We start from the raw sequence: 23,660 nt of genomic DNA on the forward strand, positions 1-23,660 counted from the left end.
GCTTGGCAACTATTTTGTACCAACATCAGCTATACTGTATCTACAATCATATTTTGTACCGTATAGTCAGGAATTGCCTGGGACACGTGGGGGTTAAGTGGCTTGTCCAGAGTCAAAAGCACAGTATGTTTAAAACTCAGGATTTAAAAACAAGTCTTCCTGACTTTAAAGCTGGTTCTCCTTAAATTATCCTACAATGCCTCTCAAAGTAGATTTAGAAACAGAAAAACGGGATAAGGAAAAGCAGGGTAAGGGACATGTCATATTCTTCTTTATATCCTCCATAGCACTTATCAAAGTTCAATTCAATAAGCATCTTTTAAGTGTCTACTCCATGTCATGAACTGTACTAATTGCTGAAGATTAAAAGACAAAAACCCATTGCAAATAATAAGTACTCAAATATTTGTGGCATAAATTAATGAATGATTAAATTAGATTTCTGGCTACCAAGGCAAAGGATAAGCATATTTCTTTGGTGTTATAAGATAGCTTCTTATCTAAAAATGTTTTAAAAATTATATAGATATATACCATCAATAACAATAATTGCCATTTACCTATATGCTACAGCTAACAAAGCACTTCATATTATCTTATTTGAAACTTTCATCTACCCTATGAGATAAATGTCACCTGTTTTATCCTTATTTTCCATATAAAACCAAAACCCAGAAAACTGAGATTGAGAGAAGCAGAGACTTGTCCAGGGTCATGCATGTGAGATGGGATTCAAGCCTAAGTCTTTTAGATTCAAGGTCCAGAAATTAATTCATTATGCCACAGTGCCTCTCAAATATTCTTTCATTCAAATAATCCTATAGGGGGCAGCTAGGTGGTGCACTGGATAGAGCTCTGGTCTTGGTGTCAGGAGAACCTGAGTTCGTATCCAGCCTCAGACACACAACACTTACTAGCTTGTGCGACCCTGGGCAAGTCACTTAACCCCGACTGCCAAAAAGCAAACAAACAAACAAACACTCCCATAGTCAAGTGACATGGTCTTTAAAGGAAAAAAAATTGAAACATGATGATAATTAAGTCTGGAAGTGGAAGTTGACCAATTTACTTGTCTCATTTAGACAAAAACAGCCTGATTAAAATAGAGGGGAGTTGAGGTGGAGATCTGGAGTCTGGGAAAATATCTAGTTTAATAACTAGAACTTTCTTTAATTTTCATCTTGATTCAAACGACAGAAAGTCCTCCACCCTACCTCCATTTCCCTCCATTCCATTCAAATAATTAAATAGTACTTCTATGCTGAAGACACTGTGCTGGATTCTGGGAAGTCAAAGATAGATATGACAAACAGAATTTTTCTAGGAGCTTGCCTGGCATATAGTAGATGCTTAATAAATGTTTATTGAATTGAATTATTGAATTGAAAATAGGGGAGGAAATGCACATAAATAACTGACACAGTATGTTAGAAAAAACCCTGGCTTTGGAGTCAAAAGCTCTGGGATTAAATTCTACCTCAGATGCTTATTACTGCCTATTTCACTTTGAGGAAATGTCTTAAAAATTGTAGGCCTCATTTTCATCAAGTGTAAAATGAGGGGATTCAATTGGATGCCTGCAGCATTTCTTTTCACATATGAATTGTAAATATAAGGGAGTTTGCTCAGGTAAAACAAATAAGGAATTTGAAGAAAGAAAAATCACTTTCTTTGGACTTATAAGGAAATGTGGAAAGGATTTGTTCCTATATAAAACATGAGGTGGGAAGTTCTTTACCAGGAAGAAGTTAGGTAGTGTTTGCAATTCCACTGGCTTTTATAATAGAGTTTTTACAGAGTGCCTCATTTTATTTTGAAGTGTTATCAAAATCTGTACTACTAGATTCATTTATATACATTATAAATTCTAGAAAACCAAATGTAAATCATGCATCATTTATTGGTTGCTTTGGCTATTCCATTTCTTTCCTTTGTCAATAAAGATAATAAAGTGGTGTTTTCTGTCTTAGAATTCATTGATCTTTTTGAACAGTTGTTAGGAAGAATTTGAGGACTTGTTATGGGTGTTAAAAGAGCATTCACAAGATAAGAAAATCTAGTTCCTCATCCTCCTGACTTTGTTTCTTTATCTGTAAAATGGAAAAAAAATAATCTTTATGCTTTCTACTTCACAAGATTATTTACAAGATTCTAAGGAACTTACTTTAGAAACAAGAAAGCATTATGCAAATGTAAGCTTCTCTTTCTGCCTTCCATAAGACCCTCAGGCTATTACCCTTTAGTGATTTCTCTTCCCCTAGGAAGCTGCATTTAACATTTATGATAATCTGATTTCACCCGTATGAAATTGTGTTTTTTGTGTGAAAGAAATCACAGCGTTTCCCCCCCTTCGGTACAAAAGCACTTTGTGTGTCATTATATCATGAACCTCACAACAACCTTGTGAGGGAGGTGCTATAAGTATCATCCTCATTGACAGAGGAAAGAGTTCAACTCAGGTCTTCCTGACAAGTCCATATATAGATGTAGATAGAATAAGATAGAATATATCCATAGATAAAATATAGATAGAATATTTACATATATATACTCTCCATATATACATATGCATATATAGATAGAAAGCATATACAGATGGAATATGTGCATGTTCTATGTATGCATATGTGTATATGGAGAGTATATATAAATGTATTTTATACATATACACACACATATACATTTTAGATACACATACAGGAGAGAGAGAGAGAATGAGAGAGAGAAAGAGAGAGAGAGAGAGAGAGAGAGAGAGAGAGAGAGAGAGAGAGAGAGAGAGAGAGAGAGAGAGAGAGAGAGAGAGAGAGAGAGAGAATAAATGAGATGTCTAAACTCTTGTCTACTCCAAAGGAATAATATCTGTTTAGGGATGTCCCTCCTAACTCTATCTCTAAATTTACTTTATATTGAATAGCCATGATAAACAAAATTAAACAAATGTTTTCACTAAGGAAACTACAAATCAATAGATGCCAGAGTTCTCAAATAACACTTGTATTTTACTTGAATCAGTGACATTATTTTAATTAAAAAAACAAAAAACAAAACATGGGATTGGCCATGTTACACCCCCAACCACGGTCTAAAAACAGCAATAAATATAACTAAGTTTATGAAAAATGAAACAGTTCATTCACCAAACAATTTACAAAGATGTAAGAACTATTATCCAGTGAAAAAAAATCTCATTACCATTGCCTAGCAGAATATGTATAGCTAGAAGTAACAATATAGGTCAAAAGAGCCCTTGTCTCCTAGAAAACTGCTCTTATTTTTTTTTTACAGGTTTCTCATTTTAATATTTAGATGAAAATTTCTGGGGAAAATAGAAACTCAGATCTCAAAATCTGATCTATTTGTTTAGATTGGTAAACACTTTTCTGTAAAATCACTCCATTTCCATATGTAAGTCCCCCAAACTATGCTTGATTCTGAAGAAAAAAAATGATCTTGACTTCCTCCTTGGCAGAACAAAACAGGGCAATGCATTGAATCTTGAACTTCTGGATAAAGGTCACTTAATGCCCTGTGGGAGGTATTTCAGTCACATCAAAGCTTTTTGAAGAGAAAAAAGTCAAGAATTTTGTGAAGCAGTTGCACTAAGGCAATCTTTTTCCCTTTTCCATTTTCTCACATGTCCAAATATTGCAAGATACTATCAGTGTGGCAAATTTCTTGCAGCGAAAATAACTTTGAATTGCCTATAAGTTGCCGGGTGAATGGATCCACTGATGCTTTACTTCAGAGGAAAGTGAATCAGTTTGAAAGTAGTTGAAAGTAAACTTTTTTTTCCCTTGTGAAGAACTCACTACCTGTTTGCAAAGGGCAGTATTTTATGATAGAATTTGGGTTGAATTTCAATGATTTATGTATGTCTTAGAAACAAGTAACTTATAATCATTTGAATTTAGGATTTCCCTATGTAATACTATTGATGAGATAAAATGTGGTGAATAAGTAATGAACCATAATGGTTTACCAACAACGTATAATATGTATGATTTCTCTGAAACAAAGATGTATCATTGAAAAATTGCTAAACCTATCACATATAGAACATTCAAAAGAGATGCTATTTACTATTCTTGAAGAATATTGAAAGATAATGAAGTACAATGAAAATGTAGTTTTACTTTCAATGTATCTTTCCCCTTCCTAATAAATATGCCTCATTTACAACTTTTACTTGTATATTATTTCCTAAAAGCATTTTTATCACAAATTAAGTACTAGCATACGTGCAGCTTAAAAAATAGTCTGCAACTAAAGTGTAATTTGTCTCTAATAGGATGTTTTTGTGAATAAGATGCTATCTCTCTGTAGGCTTTTAAATAAACTATAATTATAAACCATTTAAGAGTTGGTAGAATAATTTGTGTACTTTGTGCACATTAAAAAACATACTATTATTTGGAGCAAACAGACTTAGACATGGAGATGGGACACAAAGTGAGTGAGGATTGCATAATACCATAGACTATTTTAAATAATAATCAAAAAAAGACTGAATAATAAGATGATTTTCTAAAAGAAGATTCCAGTGATGCTCCTGAAACACAAGGAAATGTGGTGGGTTTTGTGTGTTTGTGTGTGTGTGTGTGTGTGTGTGTAATCAAGAAAGAAAAACTTTAACAATGTCTATTTTTCTCAGTCAGAGCTAGGGAAGTTCTCCTCACAGGAGTATCTCAAACAACATACAAATTCAGCAAATGTTCATTGACCAAGAGAAAGAATGTGAAGATATCTGGTGAGCCTGTGGGAGGTCACATCCTCCCTCAGTCTTTAACCTTCAATATAACCTTAAGTCAGGAGAAACTTACAGCAATGCTAGAATATTAGTTACCAAACCATCTGGGGCATAACTTTTGACTGACTAATAGTTCTAATGGTTTTGGAATAATTGATTATTCTTACTATATTACCAGGTATGATGGTCCTGGTTAGTTGGCTCGAATATATATTATATATATTTGAACTATAATTAAACAATTATATACATATAAGCATAAATGAAGAAATAGCCTTAGTGCCATAAACAAAGGATTTTGTTGCCCTAGAAACCATGGACCTAACTGATGGCAATATAGCTTAAAAGAAGATGTGTTCCTTAGAGCAAATATTTTTCTCCTTGAAGATTGTTAGCTTTTGATGACATGATTATTTTGGAGCTAAGTCAGTTAGGTGGTGCAGTGCATAGAGCACTGGGCTGAGACTCAGGTAGGCTCATCTTCGTGAATTCAAGTCTGACTGCAGACACTAGCTATGTGACTCTGGGAAAATCACCTAACCCTATTTGCCTCAGTTTCCTCATCCAGTATCTTTATCAAGAAAACCCAAAATGGGGTCACAAACAGTTGGAGATGACTGAACAACAACAAAAAAGTTAAATCCAGGTTCCTAGATATAAGAAGGAGGCACTGGAGTTTATTGAATAAGGAAGTGACATTTTCTAGATCTATGCTTTAGGGTTATTACTTTTTATAGCTATGGAAGGCTGGATTGTAGCTGAGAGAGACTAAAAGCAAGGAAACTAATTAAGAGGCTAGTGTAACAGGCCAGGTAATGAAGGCTTGAAGTAATATGGTGGCCAGGTAGATAGAGAGAAAGGGGTGGATTTTTGAAATGTTCCGGACAACTAATTAGGAAGTTCCCAATTGTTCCCAAAATTGGGAACAATTTTGAGAAGTAAGAATAAGTATACACACGTAAAATAAACAAGGATAACTATAATTTCAAAACATGTAATCACAAAATGAATTTGTGTTGAAATCAATGAAGTAACTGTAGGTAATAATACAGCTGTTATTCAGTTTTCACCAATCACAATCATTGTTTTGAAACATAATTTAGGGGATACCATCATTTAGCACTGAAACTAAACTCAATATGATGGTTTACAAATGATAGCAAAGAGAAAATTGATGTTAAAATAACCTAAATGATGTTCATAGTTAGAGATCATAAAACTAAAGAATTTTGGATGTTCTTTAGAATTCTATGGTATCTTTTTTCATTTTTCAATAGTAATGCTAACATAAGGCATTTTCAATAAAAGCCATGATCAAAATCTACTTTCATTTGACAAATATAATTGATTATATACATTTTTTAAAAATAGTGGATTTATGGAAATGTACCATCTTCACCTCATATGATAAATTATTTTCAGAATACCACTACTTATGAGATGTAACTGCACTCCAGAAATATTATTGTATTTTTTGTTGGCTATTTTTTAGCCATTCTCTCCTATTCCTTCTTCAATGGCTATTCCTAGAAATTAACAAAACATCATCCCAGATTGAAATTTTATTTTTTTCAAAACATTTCTCAAGAAAGATTTGTCATCAAAGAAATATATATATATATGTATATATATATATATATATATATATAATATTTGTGTGTATACATAATATACACACACACAACCCTAGAAGTTCAACCAAAGAAACAAATTATTACCAATGTTTTGAAATGTCAGACATTTTTAGAATATTTATTTTAGTCTCTTACATCTATTACTTACCTGCTTGTGAGCATGGTCATATGAATTAATATGATTGTCAAACTCTTGATGTTTGTAATATTGTTTGTCACAGAGTTCACAGTAGAAATTGGCCTTTAGGTCTTCCAGAGCCTTTGCTATTGTGTTCTCCTTCTCAGCATAATCCTGGAGAAAAAGATCCCACAAAGGAGAAAATGCTTTAGATCTCCTTCTGATTTGAGTTGGATTGAAATGAATATTGAGTACAATATTTTAATCACTTATAATAGGAAAAAATAAATAAAAGTAAAGCACCTATATGAAGCCATACTTAAATAGAAATGTTCTTTCTTCTTTCCACTTTTCATAATAAGTGCTAATATATGCTGATTACCTGCCTGACTAAAGAAGGCTTAAGGTCAACATGAAAATAATGGAGGAGTAGAAAAATGAAAACAATATTGGAAGAAGTAAGGGAATAGAAATACTGAATTGAAACAACTGTCCTTTAAAGAAGCAGAGAGGGAATTGTGAGGACTGCTGAGTCCATTCAGCTGTTCATATTTCTGTCTTCAATAGTCAGAAGTTTCCACTTTCTAATCCTAACAACTTAAATGTACCTCAGAGATCTTTGAATAGATCTGTACTGATATGATAAAGAATATTCTTGGAGCCTAGGTATTTTAAATCCTGAATCATTCAAGAAATATCTCAACTGTGTGCCATTTGTGCAAAGGTATTCATTTAGACACAAACCTATTTATGACGCTCTTTAAAAAGCAATTGTTCTAGACTTTGCTGAAAAATGAGAATAGAATATATTTTGCCACATCTCTAAACTAAAAAACAAAACACCAAAATGAGACACGACTAAGGCTGTGTCAGAATCTTGCCATACCAACTACTTGAAACAATGAAAAATGTGTTTGCTCACATGTGGTTTTGCTCTATCTGATGCTAAATGACAGATAACAGAATTCTTTACTGATACAGGAAAAAAAAACTAAACTCTTGTTCTTTTAACTTTGTGAAGAGACAGTTTGAAATAATAAAGAAAACAGGAAATTACATAGATTGAAAAGTAATTGGGGCAATTCCTTCACTTTAGGGTAAACTTTAAGTACCCTATATTCAATTCATCTGGGAAGAATGTATAGTTTCTTTCAGATATTCTTGTTTAATAAATTTCTTCTGCTTTACTTTCTCCAGCAATGTTGTAGTAGCTGTACCTACAACTCAGACGTATCATTTCTCCTTCTTTATGTATTTCACATCTTCCTTCAAGACAAAATTTTAATGCTCTCCCTCTCTGTGCCCCACCCCCACATCTAATTGCATAGTCACTGATGAGAGATGGTATTCTGAAAACTGCAATAATTTTTAAAAAGTTAGAATAGCATCTCATAATGTTGGTTGGCATTTCATGCCACTTAATGAGTGACTGAGACTTTTACCCAGCTTTAATGAACTTATTAATTATTCACACATATTCAAACTCTAATTAAGTCTATGCTAATTGGGTGCCCCAACTGTCATTTAATCTATGGAAATGTTATTTATTATGGTTCACTTCTCTTTGAATCTATTATTTCTATAAGATATCTTTCTGCTGCTTTTACAAACTATTTGGTAGGAAGCATTAAATAACAAAAAAAAAATTCCAAATGAAATTTTGTACTTATTATCCATTAAATCAATATACCTAATCAGATTAATGTTCATTTCCTTATTGTTCCTTCATTCTTTAAAAAAAAATGTCCAAAGCAAACCTGTTGAAAGGACAAAAATTATTCAAATAGATAATGTCATGTGTTAGATATTTACTAAAATTGCTTTAAATGAGTGTATTATGAAAACAGCAGTTTTAATGAGGAAAATGCAGTGCCATGATTTCATGCCTCAAGTGTGTGTAGTAGTGATAAAACCCCATTCAATTCTGAAGACATGATTACTAAATGGTTTCATAGTCAGAGGCTAAACCTACTGTTCAATTGATTCTCTGCCAATAATACTTTTCTACCCAATCCAGTTTATTTTTTCCAATAATTAATCACCTCCTCCTCTCCCCAAATATCTAGATCCTTAAATTTATTGTGTGTTTTTGTTTGGTAAGGATGGATCTTGCTCAAACAAAATATCATTTGATTCTTCCTGGCAGAAATACACCCACACTTCTCTTAGGCTATGCCTATATATCAATATAGTAGCTCAAAACAAAACAAACAAAAAGTTGGGGAGGGAAGAACCAAAAACAAACTAGTTCATTTCTGGATCTTACAGTACCAAGAAACCCAATATTTGATACTTAATTGGATAATATTTAACTCAATTCAATAGTTTTTCAAGGTTATGGATAAGGTACCAAAATATTTAACTTTAAAGTGGACGAAAGTTGAGTGATAGCATTTTGTTGCATTGTGCCCATGGTCTTAGTTGAATCTCTCCATACTGAGAAAGAAGGGAGGAATGGATTCTTTTGACTGAAATTTATAAACAACACTGGGCAATTTGAGTGGTAACATTTTTTCCTGGAATATTTTTATCCCTTATATGTCCTCATAGATGTGGAGTATTCTACTACATCAGTTTTTCATCTCTCAACTATGATAACTAAATAGAATATGTTCTTGTTTAACTGATTTCTCTGACAAGAATATCAGGGCTTTAAGCATTCATTGTTCACAACCACTGTTCCTTAATCTTGGAGATTTGTGATGGTAGAATGGAGAAGAGAAACTGTTTTTTGGACTGATTACAAGTCTACAGGAATGGTTTAGAGGGGAAGAGAGAAAATTTCAATTAGAAGTAAAATGTGCAGTGACTTTTCACAGCATTTTATTTGTATAAAATAAAGTAAATCATTTGGATTAAATTCTAGAATAATGGTATGCTTTCATTTAAATATAACTCAAACATCCCCATGTTGAATAACAGTCATAATTAATTACTAAATAACACATATGGATATTTCTCCTATATCTGCTGTAATAACTTGAAGATGGTTATTAGATTGGAAAATAAATAATGTAATTATTTATCAAATTAAAGCAGAAGGAAATTCCTTGTGAAGAAAGATGATGGAGGGGAGATAACTACATGCATTGTATGCATATACTGATGCAAAATTAGAAAGAAAATCTAGTACAATTCCTTCATTTTCCAGATAAGAAAACTGAGGCACATAGAATTGACTTTGCTACAGTTGAAGAGTTAGTGCTATTGGTGACAGACATAGGAGAATATCTCAAATGTCTGTATTTTTATGTCACTGGTCTTTAAACTATTTCCAACCTTCTAAGACTCTTTACTCAACACTGTGAAAAGAAGATCCATGCTCTTTTGACTCCCAAGCCCATCTTCTCTCATCCTGATTGGTTAACCCCAAGTAAAATTCTCTAAATTATAGTGTAGTGGCTGACTTTATCCTTGGTCCTTAAGTTGTGTTCTTTGTGAATTAGTACTGAGCCCAGGGGCCCTCAACAAGAATGGTATGACTCTAATTCTTATACAAGCCTCTGTACTGTTTTCAGTAAGAAAATGTCTATCAGATAAAAGATGTCCTTCACTCTATGATGTTTGATGACCCATTCTTATTTTATTTTATTTTATTTTTAAGCAATCAGGGTTAAGTGACTTGCCCAGGGTCACACAGCTAGTGAGCGTCAAGTGTTTGGTCTGAGGCCAAATTTGAACTCAGGTCCTCCTGACTTCAGGGCCAGTGCTCTATCTACTGTGCCACCTAGCTGCCCCCCCCATCCTTACATGTCATTGACTGAATCAGTGTTACTTACTCTACCTAGGACCAGTCAATATTAGATACCTCCTGTTACTCTCAGATACTTAGTCCATTCACATCACTACTATCTGTGCTCTTTGCTTATCTCGTGTTCATCTTTCTTCTGAGATGAGCAGTTCACTAAAGCAAGACATACTTTTTTTTGTCACCTCTAAAAAAGGCTGTAGGGAACCTCTTCTTCACTCATTGGGTTGATTATTAGGTAATGCGTCAAGAGGTATAACTTATTAGACTAGAGTTGGGAAGAGAATTATTCCTTTCTCCAGCCAGAGCAACGAATTCTTGTGAAGGGAATTATATAAATGGGCAAAATAGGAGAGTGCGTGTCAATCAAATAAGAAAATCGATGCAATATATTTTTAATCTTGAGTATGGCCTCACCTATTAATGTTTCAGAAATATACTATTTGCCTTTTCATCAAAAAAGACATACTTTTTTTTAAAGCATTGCATTCAAGAGGAGCCAAAGACAGAATAAATGATCTACAAAGAACACAAAGAATAGAAAACTATACCACACATAAGGGGAATATCTTGAGGACTCCAATAAGAGGATTTATAAGTGCTTTTATTGCTTTATTATGTGTTCTCCAAGTTTGAGCTTGTCTTCTATTTTCTATATGGAAGTGTGTCATAGATCTTCAGGGTTGGGGCTCTTTTATGCCAGCTGTTCTTACTCTACCATCTTATATTTCTTTCTACAATCCCTATTTCTTTCAAAAAACTAAAGCTGACTCACTAATTGATATCACTGACTGCAATCACGTAGAAGCATAACAGTGGAGGCTTGAACTGTAGCATTAGAAAAAACAACCCTTCAACCCTTTAAGATTAATTATAGAACCATAAGGGGATGCATCAGTTTTTCTCTGGGCATTTTACCTTCTTGAAAGTGGGAATTGGGAGAATTAGTCCAGAAAATGTGTGTGCTACACTATTCTGATTTCATTTACCATCTTTCAATTTGTAACTTTAAATATATATGCCCAATTGGTTTCCCTTCAAGGAAAAACAAATAAATAAACAGATAAAAGAAAAACAGGAAATGTTTTTGAGTGACAATTGTTTTCCACATTGGGAAATTAATGTTGGTAACCTATACCAGTTTTTGGGTAATGGTATTTCCAGGATGGTATAGCTAAGAGAGAACCAGACTTTATGTCAGGATGACCTGGTATAACCCTATTTCACAATATCTGAGGAAAACCTAAAACATCATTTATTTCATCTCCTGAATTTTACAATGAAATTAGGCCTGAAAGTAAAATACCTTGTGTTAATATTTTTGGCCAATCCTATATTCAAATCCCATCCTTTATTTTTAAGCCTGGGTCTGTTCCCACTATACTAGGCAGCCTCCTAGCTTTCTTTGCTGAAAAATAATGCATAAACAGCTCCATACAACAGTATGATGAATATTCTTTGAAAATACAAAGCCCTAGATAAATGCTATTTTAAAACAATTATTCCTACCCCATGTATTTGTTTTGTCTTACTTGTTTAGACTTGTCTAGTCCTTTGGGTAAGCACCTTGAGGGCTGGTACAGTGTCAATTTGGAATACTAAACGCACTGCACACATTATCAATACTAAATGATAGTCTTAATTACATGCCACATCCATCTGTTTCTGTTATAAATAATCTAATAAAGGATATGGAATTGTATAAAGGGATTGTAAATAGATAGGATTCTAAATAATCTAATATTTTCAAATGACCCCCAATAATATTTTTGGACTTAAAAAATTCTTTATCTTACACCTTTCTTTCAAAGTGATCATTTATTATTGTTTCTTTGTCACTCAAGAATCACAAAAGCCCTGGAAGTATACAGAGAGCAAAGATGTGTACCCTTACTTGAAATCTAGATAATTATCTTGACTTAATCGTAAGTCAAAAAATGTAATTGAGAAAAAAATCCAGGAGTCTCTCCCCTATAAACATAAACAGTGCTTTCAAAACCCTATTTCCTTTTGTAATGAGTTTTTAAAAGTGAAACTTAAATCTCATTTCCTCAACAAAGATCTAAGCTTTGTCTTAAAGCAAAATTTATAGAGACTAAAGATCAGAAGCTTAGCATGTAAAGAGCTAGGGAGTTTCAGAGGTGCTTTTTCACTCATAGAAAATAAATTGTGTAATCAGTATTTATTTTCATTCACCACCTCACAACCTAGATACGCATAGTGATTCTCAATTCAAATGTGAAGTGCAACAAGAGCCTCCCCACCACACAGTTAACTGCCTTCATCTTTCAATATACACTGGGTCATTCTATGTACTCTGAGTAGATAAATGGCTATTAACCACTTTCTACAAAAGTCATTGCTCTGATGCCATCTCCTTAATTGAAGTACTTTTCTCTATGTTCAAATACTACCAAATAAATTAACAAGCCAACATTTATTAGGTACTTGCTATGTACAAGAAACTATATAACTAATTATCTTTGTAAAGCTTTCCTAGAATAATACCATTTGAATTTGACTTGGTAGTCTGAACAAACAGATTTTGAGATCCATTCTAGAAAAGCATTATCTAACAATTGCTGAAATTTATATAGCACCAATTATGTCTGTTCAGTGACTTGCCCAGCATCACATAACTATTAAACATTAGAGGCTGGATTTGGACTTAGGCCTTCATGTCTCTAGGCACAGTGCTCTATCCACTGGGCCACCTATCTGCTATACCTCAATTAAATGAGTTCCTCTTCCTAACATGGTTACGTCCTGTCTTTAATGTCTGGAATCTTGGTTGCTGGAAACTTCTAGCTTCCTAGCTTTAAAGTATACAGTAGCATTCCATCTGTAAAATGAAGAAGCCTAGGGGAAATTCCCAAAACCCCAGCAGTAATGGTCTCAAATCTCTTTCTCCCAGTAATTCATTTGAATATCAACTAGCCTCCAATTCCTCAGAAGTTTCCTCTCATTAGAATAAATCAGCACCAGTTCCGAGGTGTAGCCAACTCCCTCCCTTTTCCCAATGCCTGGTCTTGTTAGAACTATATAAGTGCCCTATAAAAACTCACTAGACTTTCCTAGTTTGCAGAGATGATGTCCCATTTCCTTCAGGGGCCACAGTAGGGGGCCTGATTTTGCTTGAGGGCCCAAAGGAACTGTTTCTTTCACTTTCCATGTTGTCCTTTGTCTGTTGAGTCCTACTCCACAATAAAGTCACTTTGCTTTTTTGCCACAAGGCTTTGTTGTGGGGTCTATATTTCTTTTTTTTTAATTTTAAGTAACATTTGTTTTTAGTTTTCAACATCCAGTTTTATAAGATTTTAAGTTTTAAATGTTCTCCTTCTTCCTCTCCTCCCCCCTCTCAAAGACAGCTTGTAATCTGATATAAGCTCTACTTATACATTCACATTAAGCATATATTCACATTATTCATGATGTACAGAAGAATTAAGACTAATGGGAGGAACACCATGAAAGAAGAAATAAAACAAAACAACAAAAAAAAAGGAGAGCAAATAGTATGTTTCCATCTGCATTCAGACTTCCATGGGTCTTTTTCTGTATGTGGATAGCATTTATATTTCTTTATGCTGGGCCCTGGTTCCTGAAACTTCCTAAGGCTAGCAAAGACACTAGCTAATGTTTGCCTACCTGTTAATGACTTTAGAAAAGGGAAATCAAGTATTTTCATGTAATGAAATTCCTGTGCCCCTTATAAAACACCCAGTTCCCTTTTCAAGGACCTATCTAGTTGTGTGGGACTTACCCTAGTACCCTAATGGGAAAAAATAATGAAAACCTTATAGAGCTTGAGTACTGGGGCCAGGGTTTCACTTGCAAGTTCAGCAAACCTGTTCTTACTCAGATTTAAAAATCATCTCACTTAAGCCCTGAAATACCCACTTGAAAGTATCCTGCTTCTCTACAGATACAGTTGTGTCCTTCTCTCTCAGTGACTGAGATACATATGCATCCTTCCCCTTTCCCTTCCTTCCTCATGGTCTGGGAGGTGGTCCTCTAGCATTAAGGAACTTTCATCATGAGAGATAAAATACACCCACAATAAAAGACATAGCACTTTTAGTATCATTGACTTGTTTTTGTCTTCTGTGAAAAGCTCAGAATTAAAAAAAAAAGCTCCAATGGGCTGAGGCATTTTGTCATAATAATCATTTCAGGAAACTTACAGCATTTATTTATTAAATGGCATTGTGGATAGAGTGCTGGATCTGGAATCAGGAAGACTAATCTTCCTCAGTTCAAATCTGCCCTCAGACACTTAATAGCTATGTAACCTTGGGCAACTCACTTAACCCTGTTTGCCTCAGTTTCCTTATCTGTAAAATAAGCTGAAGAAGGAAATGGCAAACCACTCCAGTATCTTTGCCAAGAAAACCCCAAATGGGGTCACAAAGAGTCAGACACGACTAAAACAATGTCAGTAAAATTCAATAGTAAATTCAATTAAATTCCTTACAACTGTATGGTTTAAAATGTCAGATTTACTGTATGAGCCATGTTATATGTTCAAATGTACTTTTTCTATGTTGGCCTTGATTAATATATTTCTCCAATGCCTCATCCACTGAATGGAGTAGATCATAAGTTTTTCAAGACTATTCATTGGAGTATAAACCTACAGGACTTATGAAACTGGAAACAATTCTAGCATATTCCAGTGACTGTGCATCTCATCTATGGAAACCATCTTCACTAAGTTCAGAGAGGCTTATGTAAATGTTGATGACAGACTGATAAATTTTACAACCGCAGTAGCTTTGAAAGACCATTCACTAAATTTTAAAAGAACTGACATCTATATTTGTGGATGGGGATGAACTGAACCCATCAGTCTTGGAAGTGTTAGAGTTAGTGTTATTTTCCCCAGAAATTTGTGAATTACTTGGGGATGAGAACTTTGTCTACAGTTGCTATCTTATCATTTTAATATTGTGACACTTGAATGAAAGAGTTTGACTGACATTACTGTTGTATATCTCTCTAACCAACTGTGAAATATTTTAAAATTAAGACAATATTATACTATTTGGTTGCATTCAATGCCTCATTTCTACAGCCCTGTTTCTGAGTCATTTTTTATCTTAGTGGCCTTCTTTCTGGTGAGTAAAAGATATTTCCTTTGAACTAACACAAGCACTACATCTCAAGATTACAAAGTCTAATTTCTAAGAGAGTTCAATGTATTTTGCAATCATTTTTTTTTCAGAGATCTTGCCAGTACAAAGGGAAAATGCACCACCATCAGTTGGATATCCTGTTTTGACTTACAGATCAGAGAAATTTGATATCTACACATTGGTTTGCTCTGGTAGCACAGATAAGTCCAACTTGATAATACCCTGATGTTGCAGTCATACTGCTGATTTATTTTTTTCTTTTTGAATTCCAACACATATTTTCTTCTCTATGTTTAATGAACTAAGGTCTTCTTCAATAGTTTATTCCTTAAAGATCCTAGATAATCAGAGTGAAATCTTGTTTTTATTCCCTCAGTCTTTTTATAATTGTATTTGAGTTACTTTTATTGTTTTTACATATGTTATATTGATAATGTATTTCTTAAATACTTATATATATACATGAACACATACACATTTCATTTATCGTTTTATATCAACTTTTCATTTTTGTAAGTTTTACGAGTATAAAGGTGGTGTTGGAACCATCCTACCCCATATCAGCTCTGATATCTTCACTAGGTGAGAGTATGGCTCAATGAATCAGTTAAAAGACCTTAGACTAAGTGTGGAAAGTCTTTGAAAGCCATTGGATTAAATTAAATGAGGCCAAAAATGACATCTCTTCCAACAGTCCTTGAAATTTAGACACACCTGCCCAAGTATTCTGTATATTACAAAGTCAGTTAATTAGGAAAAGGCATTTTAATAGAAATTGTAGCATATGTCTTTGCAGAATTCTATCAAGGAGGAATCTCTCAGGGTCAAGAAGGAGACGCCTCAGCTTTGGCCAAATCTCTTTCCCCTCATATTTGACCAGAAAAGGACTTTGACAGCTTCAAAGGATACTAAACGTCCTCATCTTTCTACCACTGTCCTGGTATTTTACCCCTGGGAAAATAATTATGGTTTCTATCTTCCCAAGGGGGGGCCTAAACAGTGTCCCCAAATCAGTGTTTAAAGTAATGCAAGCCAAGTATATATGGGACTCATGGCTTTATAAGAAGCCCATTAAGATGCTACATTGTGACAAATGAGAACTTCACAAGCACTCCACATACAGGACAAAAGATTTCTAGCATCCAGAGTCTGTGAGCTCCCCCTTTGCCATATGTACTCTCTAAACTTGAGCCCATTTTATCTTGACAAAATAGGTAATTTTGGAAATGAATGTCACAGATACTTGGGGGTTAGTAATGATGTATGTCAATTGTTGTTATAGTATTCCCTTCTTAAATAACCTTGTTAAAAGCTACTTAATAATGGCTTACTAAATTGATTCTCAACTGGTAATCTTGGAGAGAATTAGTGGTAGGGGCTTGAACCAAAGGCATTAATGATTCCTTCCTGACCCTACAGAAATACTTCTAGAACCTGGGGGGAAGAGGTTATCAAATTCTGGGGACTTAGATTACTGGTGCTAGTGGGAGCTAGGAGGAAGATGCTCCAGATCATCATGGGCTACATGGTCTGCATAATCTAATCAAACTTCAAGAAAGAACAAGGACCACATACCTAGTTACAAAGCTACTTAATACATAGTAATATAAACGTGCGCAAATTCATTTTACTATTCTAACTATTCATATGTTATTCCTTGCTGGCAAGATGCCAAGACTTCATAGAATCAGTAGAACTGAAACAGACTCTGGATACATATTCAAAATGTCATCACTTTGAACCTGCTTCATAACACAAAAGACTCTTTGGTATAGGAGGGGTTAGGTTCCTGAAGGGTGGTTGAGATAGGGTAGATTATCAATATCTGGAAATGACTCTAATGTAAAAATTTCAAAAAGTCAATAAAACATTTAAAGATCTCTTTAGTATCCATTTAGGATGTTATAAACTTTTCTTTAAATCAAAGAAATACCTTTAAGTTGATAGAAAAACAGAAATCAGAGAAAGTGTACATATAAGAATGTATATCATAAAATAAAGATTGAAGGATTTTTTGCATCAGGAGTGAGTTAACTCAGCTCAATTTAGATAAGAGTTTCAGATCTCACCCAAGGAGAAATTCCTCAAAGTCTCTATTGTGGTAAGCTGAAAATAGAGACATGATCATAGGTCTACATGTCAGCTTCTTTCCAGTCTTATAAGCTCTTTCAATTTAGAAAAGATCCTCATATTTTATTTGATTTACATTAAAAAAGAAATTATGTTATTTGAAAATTTCCATGTTAGTTAAATCTCAAAACTATGGACTTCGGACATAAGGGATATTTGAAAAAGCACCTTGGTATTTATAATATCAATGGCTACATTTGACACACTTTATATTACAGTGGAATTAAACCATTAAGCATCTCTTCCATGATGGCATTTTCTCCTTTCCCACCTTGGTACAATTTCTCTGTCTGTCTCATGTGCCATAAATCAATTCCCTGAACTTTTCTGTCTGTTGAAATCCATTTCTTTTCCCTTTAATGAACCAGTTTAAATATAATTTTGCATGAATCCTACATTCATCCTCCAAGTAAAATTAACTTCTCCCAATCTAATCTCACATTGAGTAGAGTTTGACCTATTTATCCCCTCAATTCAACAAATAGCTATATGATTACTATGTACATACCACTGTGCTAGAGAATAATACTAGGAGACATGATAGGTGCTATTATTATCCTCATTTTGCAGTTGAGAAAACTGAGGTACCCAGAGACTGAATGACTTTCTCAAGGACGCACAGCTAGTGAGCTGTCTGAGGCTGGATTTCAACTTAGGTTCCTAACATTAGGAAGTCACTAAGCAACATAGTTGGCAGATGATACGCAGAAATAAAATCAGCCATCCTTACAGAGCTTACATTTTACTTACATTTTAGTTCACATTGGAACTTGAATAAGATTTTTATTCATACATGACTTACTTCCTCCTATTTCCTCTGGATAGCATAAACTTTGAGGGCAAGTGCTATGACACTTTTTTTTTTCATATTCCCAGCACCAAAAACAATGCATTGTAAATAAGCAGTTTATACATGATTGTTGAATATTTGAGGCATATTATTAAGATTATTACTTTTTTAAGTTATAATTTTGTAGGGCAAAAATTGAGAAGATGGATTCCACAATTTATAGTCTTCTTACTTTCTGAGTTTATGAATTTCCCATTTTTCATTTACCTGATATGAAATGAAACTGCCTTGCAGAGAGCAAAATAAGGTAAAGTAATAGACCTCAAACCTTTTAGCTTTCATACTTTTTTTTACAAAACATTTTCTAAACAAGCAAATACAGCTCTGTAGCTACCATATTGCATAGTTTCCCCTTGTGTCTAGTAAAAAGATCATGATGCACCCATAGCTTCCATCATAAGAAATGTAATGCCTAGTGATCTGCAGTAATTCCCATTAGTTGCAGCAGAATATACCTGCCATGGTTTATTCGGCTCCTCCTTGAACTCTGATGCAAGACATACTCTATGTACTTGATAGTTGCTAACACAGGAGGGAAGATAAATTTCTAAATAGCCCTACATTTCAATTCCCTGGAAGAAAATAGGTATTCTCTAAAGAGAAGAACTTTAATGTAGAGAAGCTGCAACTTCAGTTTTGATGTGGATGAAGGTGTGGAACTGTGATTTATTAGTAGCTGCTTCTAAGCACCTGAAAGAATTAATACTATAATAACTTGAAAATTAGCATCAGAAACATTTCCTGAAAGAAATTAGAAGTGGTGTAAAAGAAACTATGCTTTGGGAAAATGTAAATGTAACTCATTATTTGAACAAGCCATTGATGAGCTCCCTAGGAAACAATCTCCAGGGCCAGATTTAGAAACATTTAAAGAACAATTAATTCCAATACCATATAGACTATTTTGGAAAATTTATGAAGGAGTCTTACAAAATTCTTTTTATGATACAAATATGGTGCTGATACCCAAACCGGGAAGAGTCAAAACAGAGAAAGAAAATTATACACCAGTTTCCCTAACAAATATAGATGCAAACATTTTAAATAAAATATTAGCAAATGGATTACAGAAACTTATCACAAGAACAATACACTATGACCAAGTAGGATTTATACCAGGAATGCAGGGCTGGTTCCATATTAGGAAAACTATCAGCACAATTGATCACATCAACAACAAAACTAACAGAAACCATGATTATCTCAATAGATGCAGAAAAAGCTTTTGACAAAATACAACACCCATTCCTATTAAAAACACTAGAGAACGTAGGAATAAATGAAGTCTTCCTTAAAATAATAAGTAGCCTCCACTTAAAACCTTCAGCAAGCATCATACACAATGGGGACAAGCTAGAAGCATTTCCAATAAGATCGGAGGTGAAACAAGGATGCCTATTATCACCACCATTGTTCAATATGGTACTAGAAACATTAGCTTTAGCAATAGGAGAAGAAAAAGAAATTGAAGGTATTAGAATAGGCAAAGAAACAAAGCTATCACTCTTTCCAGATGATATGATGATATACTTATAGAATCAAGTAAAAAACTACTTGAAATAATAAACAACTTTAGCAAAGTTGCAGGATAAAAGGAAACCCACATAAATTGCTGGCATTTCTATATATTACCAACAAAGACCAACAGCAAGAGATAGAAAGAGAAATTCCATTTAAAGTTACTGTAGACATTATCAAATATTTAGGAGTCTATCTACTGAAACAAACCCAGGAATTATATGAGCACAAGTACAAAACACTTTTTCACACAAATAAAATCAGAGCGAAATAATTGGAAAAACATTTAGTTGCTCATGGGTAGGCTGAGCCAATATAATAAAAATGACAATTCTACCTAAGCTAATTTATTTATTCAGTGCCATACCAATCTAACTACCAAAAATTATTTTATAGAGCTAGAAAAAATAGGAAGATTCATTTGAAATAACAAAAGGTCCAGAATATCAAGATAACTAATGAAAAGAAATGCAGGGGAAGGTGGCCTATCTATTCTAGATCTTAAATTGTATTATAAAGCAGCAATTATCAAAACAACTTGGTACTAGCTAAGAAATAGAGTGGTGGATCAGGGTAATAGGTTAGGTATGCAAGACACAGTAGTTAATGACTGTTGTCTATTGTTTGATAAACCCAAAGACTCCAGCTTCTGGGAGAAGAACCCACTCTTTGAAAAAGACTGCTGGGAAAACTGGAAAAGAGTATGGCAGAAACTAGGCATAGACCCAAATCTCATACTGTATACCAAAATAAAGTCAAGATGGGTTCATGATTTAGATATAAAGGCTGATACTATAAGCAAACTGGGAGAACAAGGAATAGTTTACCTATCAGATTTATGGAGAACAAAGAATTCATGACCAAACAGGAGATAGAGAACATTATGAAATACAAAATGGATAACTTTGATTACATTAAATTAAAAAGTTTTTGCACAAACAAAGCCAATGCAACCAAGATTAGAAGGAAAGTAGAAAATTGGGAAAGAATTTCTGCAACCAGTGTCTCTGATAAAAGCTTCGCTTCTAAACCTATGTAGATAATTAAGTCAAATTTATAAGTATACAAGTCATTCCCCAACTGATAAATGGTCAAAGGATATGAACAGGCAGTTATCAGATGAAGAAATTAAAGCCATCTATAGTCATATGAAAAAATTCTCTAAATCACTATTGATTAGAGAAATGCAAATCAAAACAACTCTGAGGTATCACATCATACCTATCAGATTGGCCAAAATGACAAAACAAGAAAGTGATAAATGTTGGAGAAGATGCAGAAAAATTGGAACACTAATGCATTGTTGGTGGAGTTGTGAAATGATCCAACCATTTTGGAGAGCAACTTGGAACTATGCCCAAAGGGCTATAAAAATGTTCATACCCTTTGACCCAGCAGTAGCACTTCTAGGGCTGTATCCCAAAGAGATTATTATACAAATGGGAAAAGGACCCACATGTACAAAAATATTTATAGCGGTTCTTTTCGTGGTGGCAAAAAATTTGAAATTGAGGGGATGCCCATCAATTTGGGAATGACTGAACAGGTTGTGGTATGTGAATATAATGGAATACTATTGTGCTATAAGAAATGTTGAGCAAGCAGACTTCAGAAAAACTTGGAAAGATTTGTATGGATTGTTGCTTAGTAAAATGAGCAGAACCAGGAGTACATTGTACACAATGTAACAGCCATATTATGTGATGACTAACATTGATAGACTTAGCCATTCTCAGAAATGCAAGGATCTAAGACATCTGCAAAAGTCTTATTCTGGAAAATGCTATCCACATCCAAAGAAGGAATTATGAAATTTGAATGCAGATCAAAGCATAGTATTTGCTATTTTTTTCTTCTGTTGTGTTTTGTTTCCTGTTTCTGGTGGTTCCCCCTATTGTTTCCAATTCTTACTTACAACATCACTAATGTGAAAATATGTTTAATAGGAATATATATGTATAGCCTATATCAGATTGTGTGGCATCTTGGAGATGGAGGTGAGGAGGGAGGGGGGAAAATTTAAAACTCAAAAGCTTATGGAAGTGATTGCTGATAAGTCAAAATAAATTAATAAAAAAAAGGATTAACAAATGTAACTCATTATTGCCCAAGAACAAATCCTGCCTTAGACATTGACTTGCTCTGTGACCCTGGCCAAATCATTTGGCTTCTTTGGGATGCAGATTCTGCATCTGTAAAATGTAGAACCTGGACATGGTGGCCTCTAAGGTCCTTTGTAGATCCAAATCTATGATCCTATGACCTTTATTGTATTCCTGCCAGCTGCCAATGTTCACTTATAATCATTTCAATATGATTTTGTCTGGTATCAAGTTCTGAGAGAGTGATGATATTTTAAATGTGTCTATGATGTTTTAATAGCACATTTATAGAAGTCCCTCACACTCAAGGAGTAGACATATCATTCACACAATCTGATCTTGTCATTGATAGAGTTTGACTTTGATCAGAGGATATTGTAAATGGATTATCCCTGTTCATTTTTGCTAGACTACCTTGAAATCCTTTCTAAATTCCTATACCAAAAATTTTGTGAGTTTTTGAAAATTCATTTGTAAATACAAACTTTCTTAGATCATGCTGGCATTATTGTGATTGCAGAAATACTGTATCAATTTTATCAGGTATTCAAAATCAGCTCTAATGTGATGCTAAACCAACTTTCAGGCTACAGATATGTTTACAACCTAGGGAAGATGAAGAAAATTGTACCTTGTAGCTTATTAAAAACTTTAATTTTGATTGGAATCATTTAATGAGTATGCAAAGTATTTTAAGTAAGTGGAAGAAGTAAGTCTGAAGAAGTATTATTAATAAGGGGTAAACAACTTTACCACTCTCATAGTTGAGGGCTGCAATCACTGACAATGATACTCTGGGTTTACTAGACTGATGAAGGCAGGACTGTTACCTCTCTGGCACCTTCAGACTCTGACAGTAAACTGCAGAATTTTAGTATATGCTCAAATTCAAATTGCCTTGTTAGCTCATGAGTTGTTTGTTTCAAAGAGACTCTAAATGGAACTATGTACCTTGCTATTGAATTCTGTTGAGACAGGCATTACTATTTCTTGTGTTTAATATATTTAATGGAACTAGATCCTATGAAGTCCTCTTAATGAGGTCAAAGGATCATAACTCAAGAGGTAGAAATGGGCCAAGCAGTCATTAAGTCCCACCCTTTCATCGTACCAATGACAAATCAGGGACAAAAAAATGTCAAGTGATTTTTCCAGGGTCATATGACTAGTAAATGTTTGATGTGGGAACAGAACCCCAGTCATTCTGACTCCAAATTCACCATACCTTACTGATTATGTATATGAAGTGATTTGTAAACCATACAGCACTACATAATTTCTTGATTATTTTGGTTCTGATCTGTGATTTCATCATTTGAGAGAATGCTTTAGTAAACATTCTTTCACTAATGAAAATTCTTCCTTTGTCCATAATTCATACTCTCAGATTATCACCTAGGTATGGAGAGATTAAGTGATATATCCAGTCATACAGCCAGTATATGTTGGGAGAAGGAATTGAAATAAGTGTTCCTTAGTTTAAGACCATACTTCTACACACTGTGTCATGCTGCCTCTCAAATGTCAGCTGTTGTCAGTCTATCAAAGTTAATCATCCCAAATGTGGCTGTTACTGTGTAAAATGTACTCCTGGTTCTGCTCGTTTCACTCAGCAAGAGTCCACACAAGACTTTCCAGGTTTTACTGCAGTCTGATTGCTCATAATTTCTTATAGCAC

The 23,660-nt window shown here is 34.0% G+C and overlaps 1 protein-coding gene across 1 annotated transcript in view; it reads right to left on the reverse strand.

Annotated features, from left to right (window-relative positions):
• Positions 1–23,660, reverse strand: part of ZNF804A (zinc finger protein 804A) — a 400,085-nt gene that overhangs the window by 61,433 nt on the left and 314,992 nt on the right. Inside the window, 1 exon segment of the mRNA XM_020978671.2 lies at positions 6,530–6,673. Coding sequence (XP_020834330.1) covers positions 6,530–6,673 — 144 coding nt within the window.

The sequence above is a fragment of the Phascolarctos cinereus genome, unplaced genomic scaffold, assembly GCF_003287225.1.
Source record: "Phascolarctos cinereus isolate Bilbo 61053 unplaced genomic scaffold, phaCin_HiC Scaffold_726;HRSCAF=1367, whole genome shotgun sequence".
Classification (NCBI taxonomy): domain Eukaryota; kingdom Metazoa; phylum Chordata; class Mammalia; order Diprotodontia; family Phascolarctidae; genus Phascolarctos; species Phascolarctos cinereus.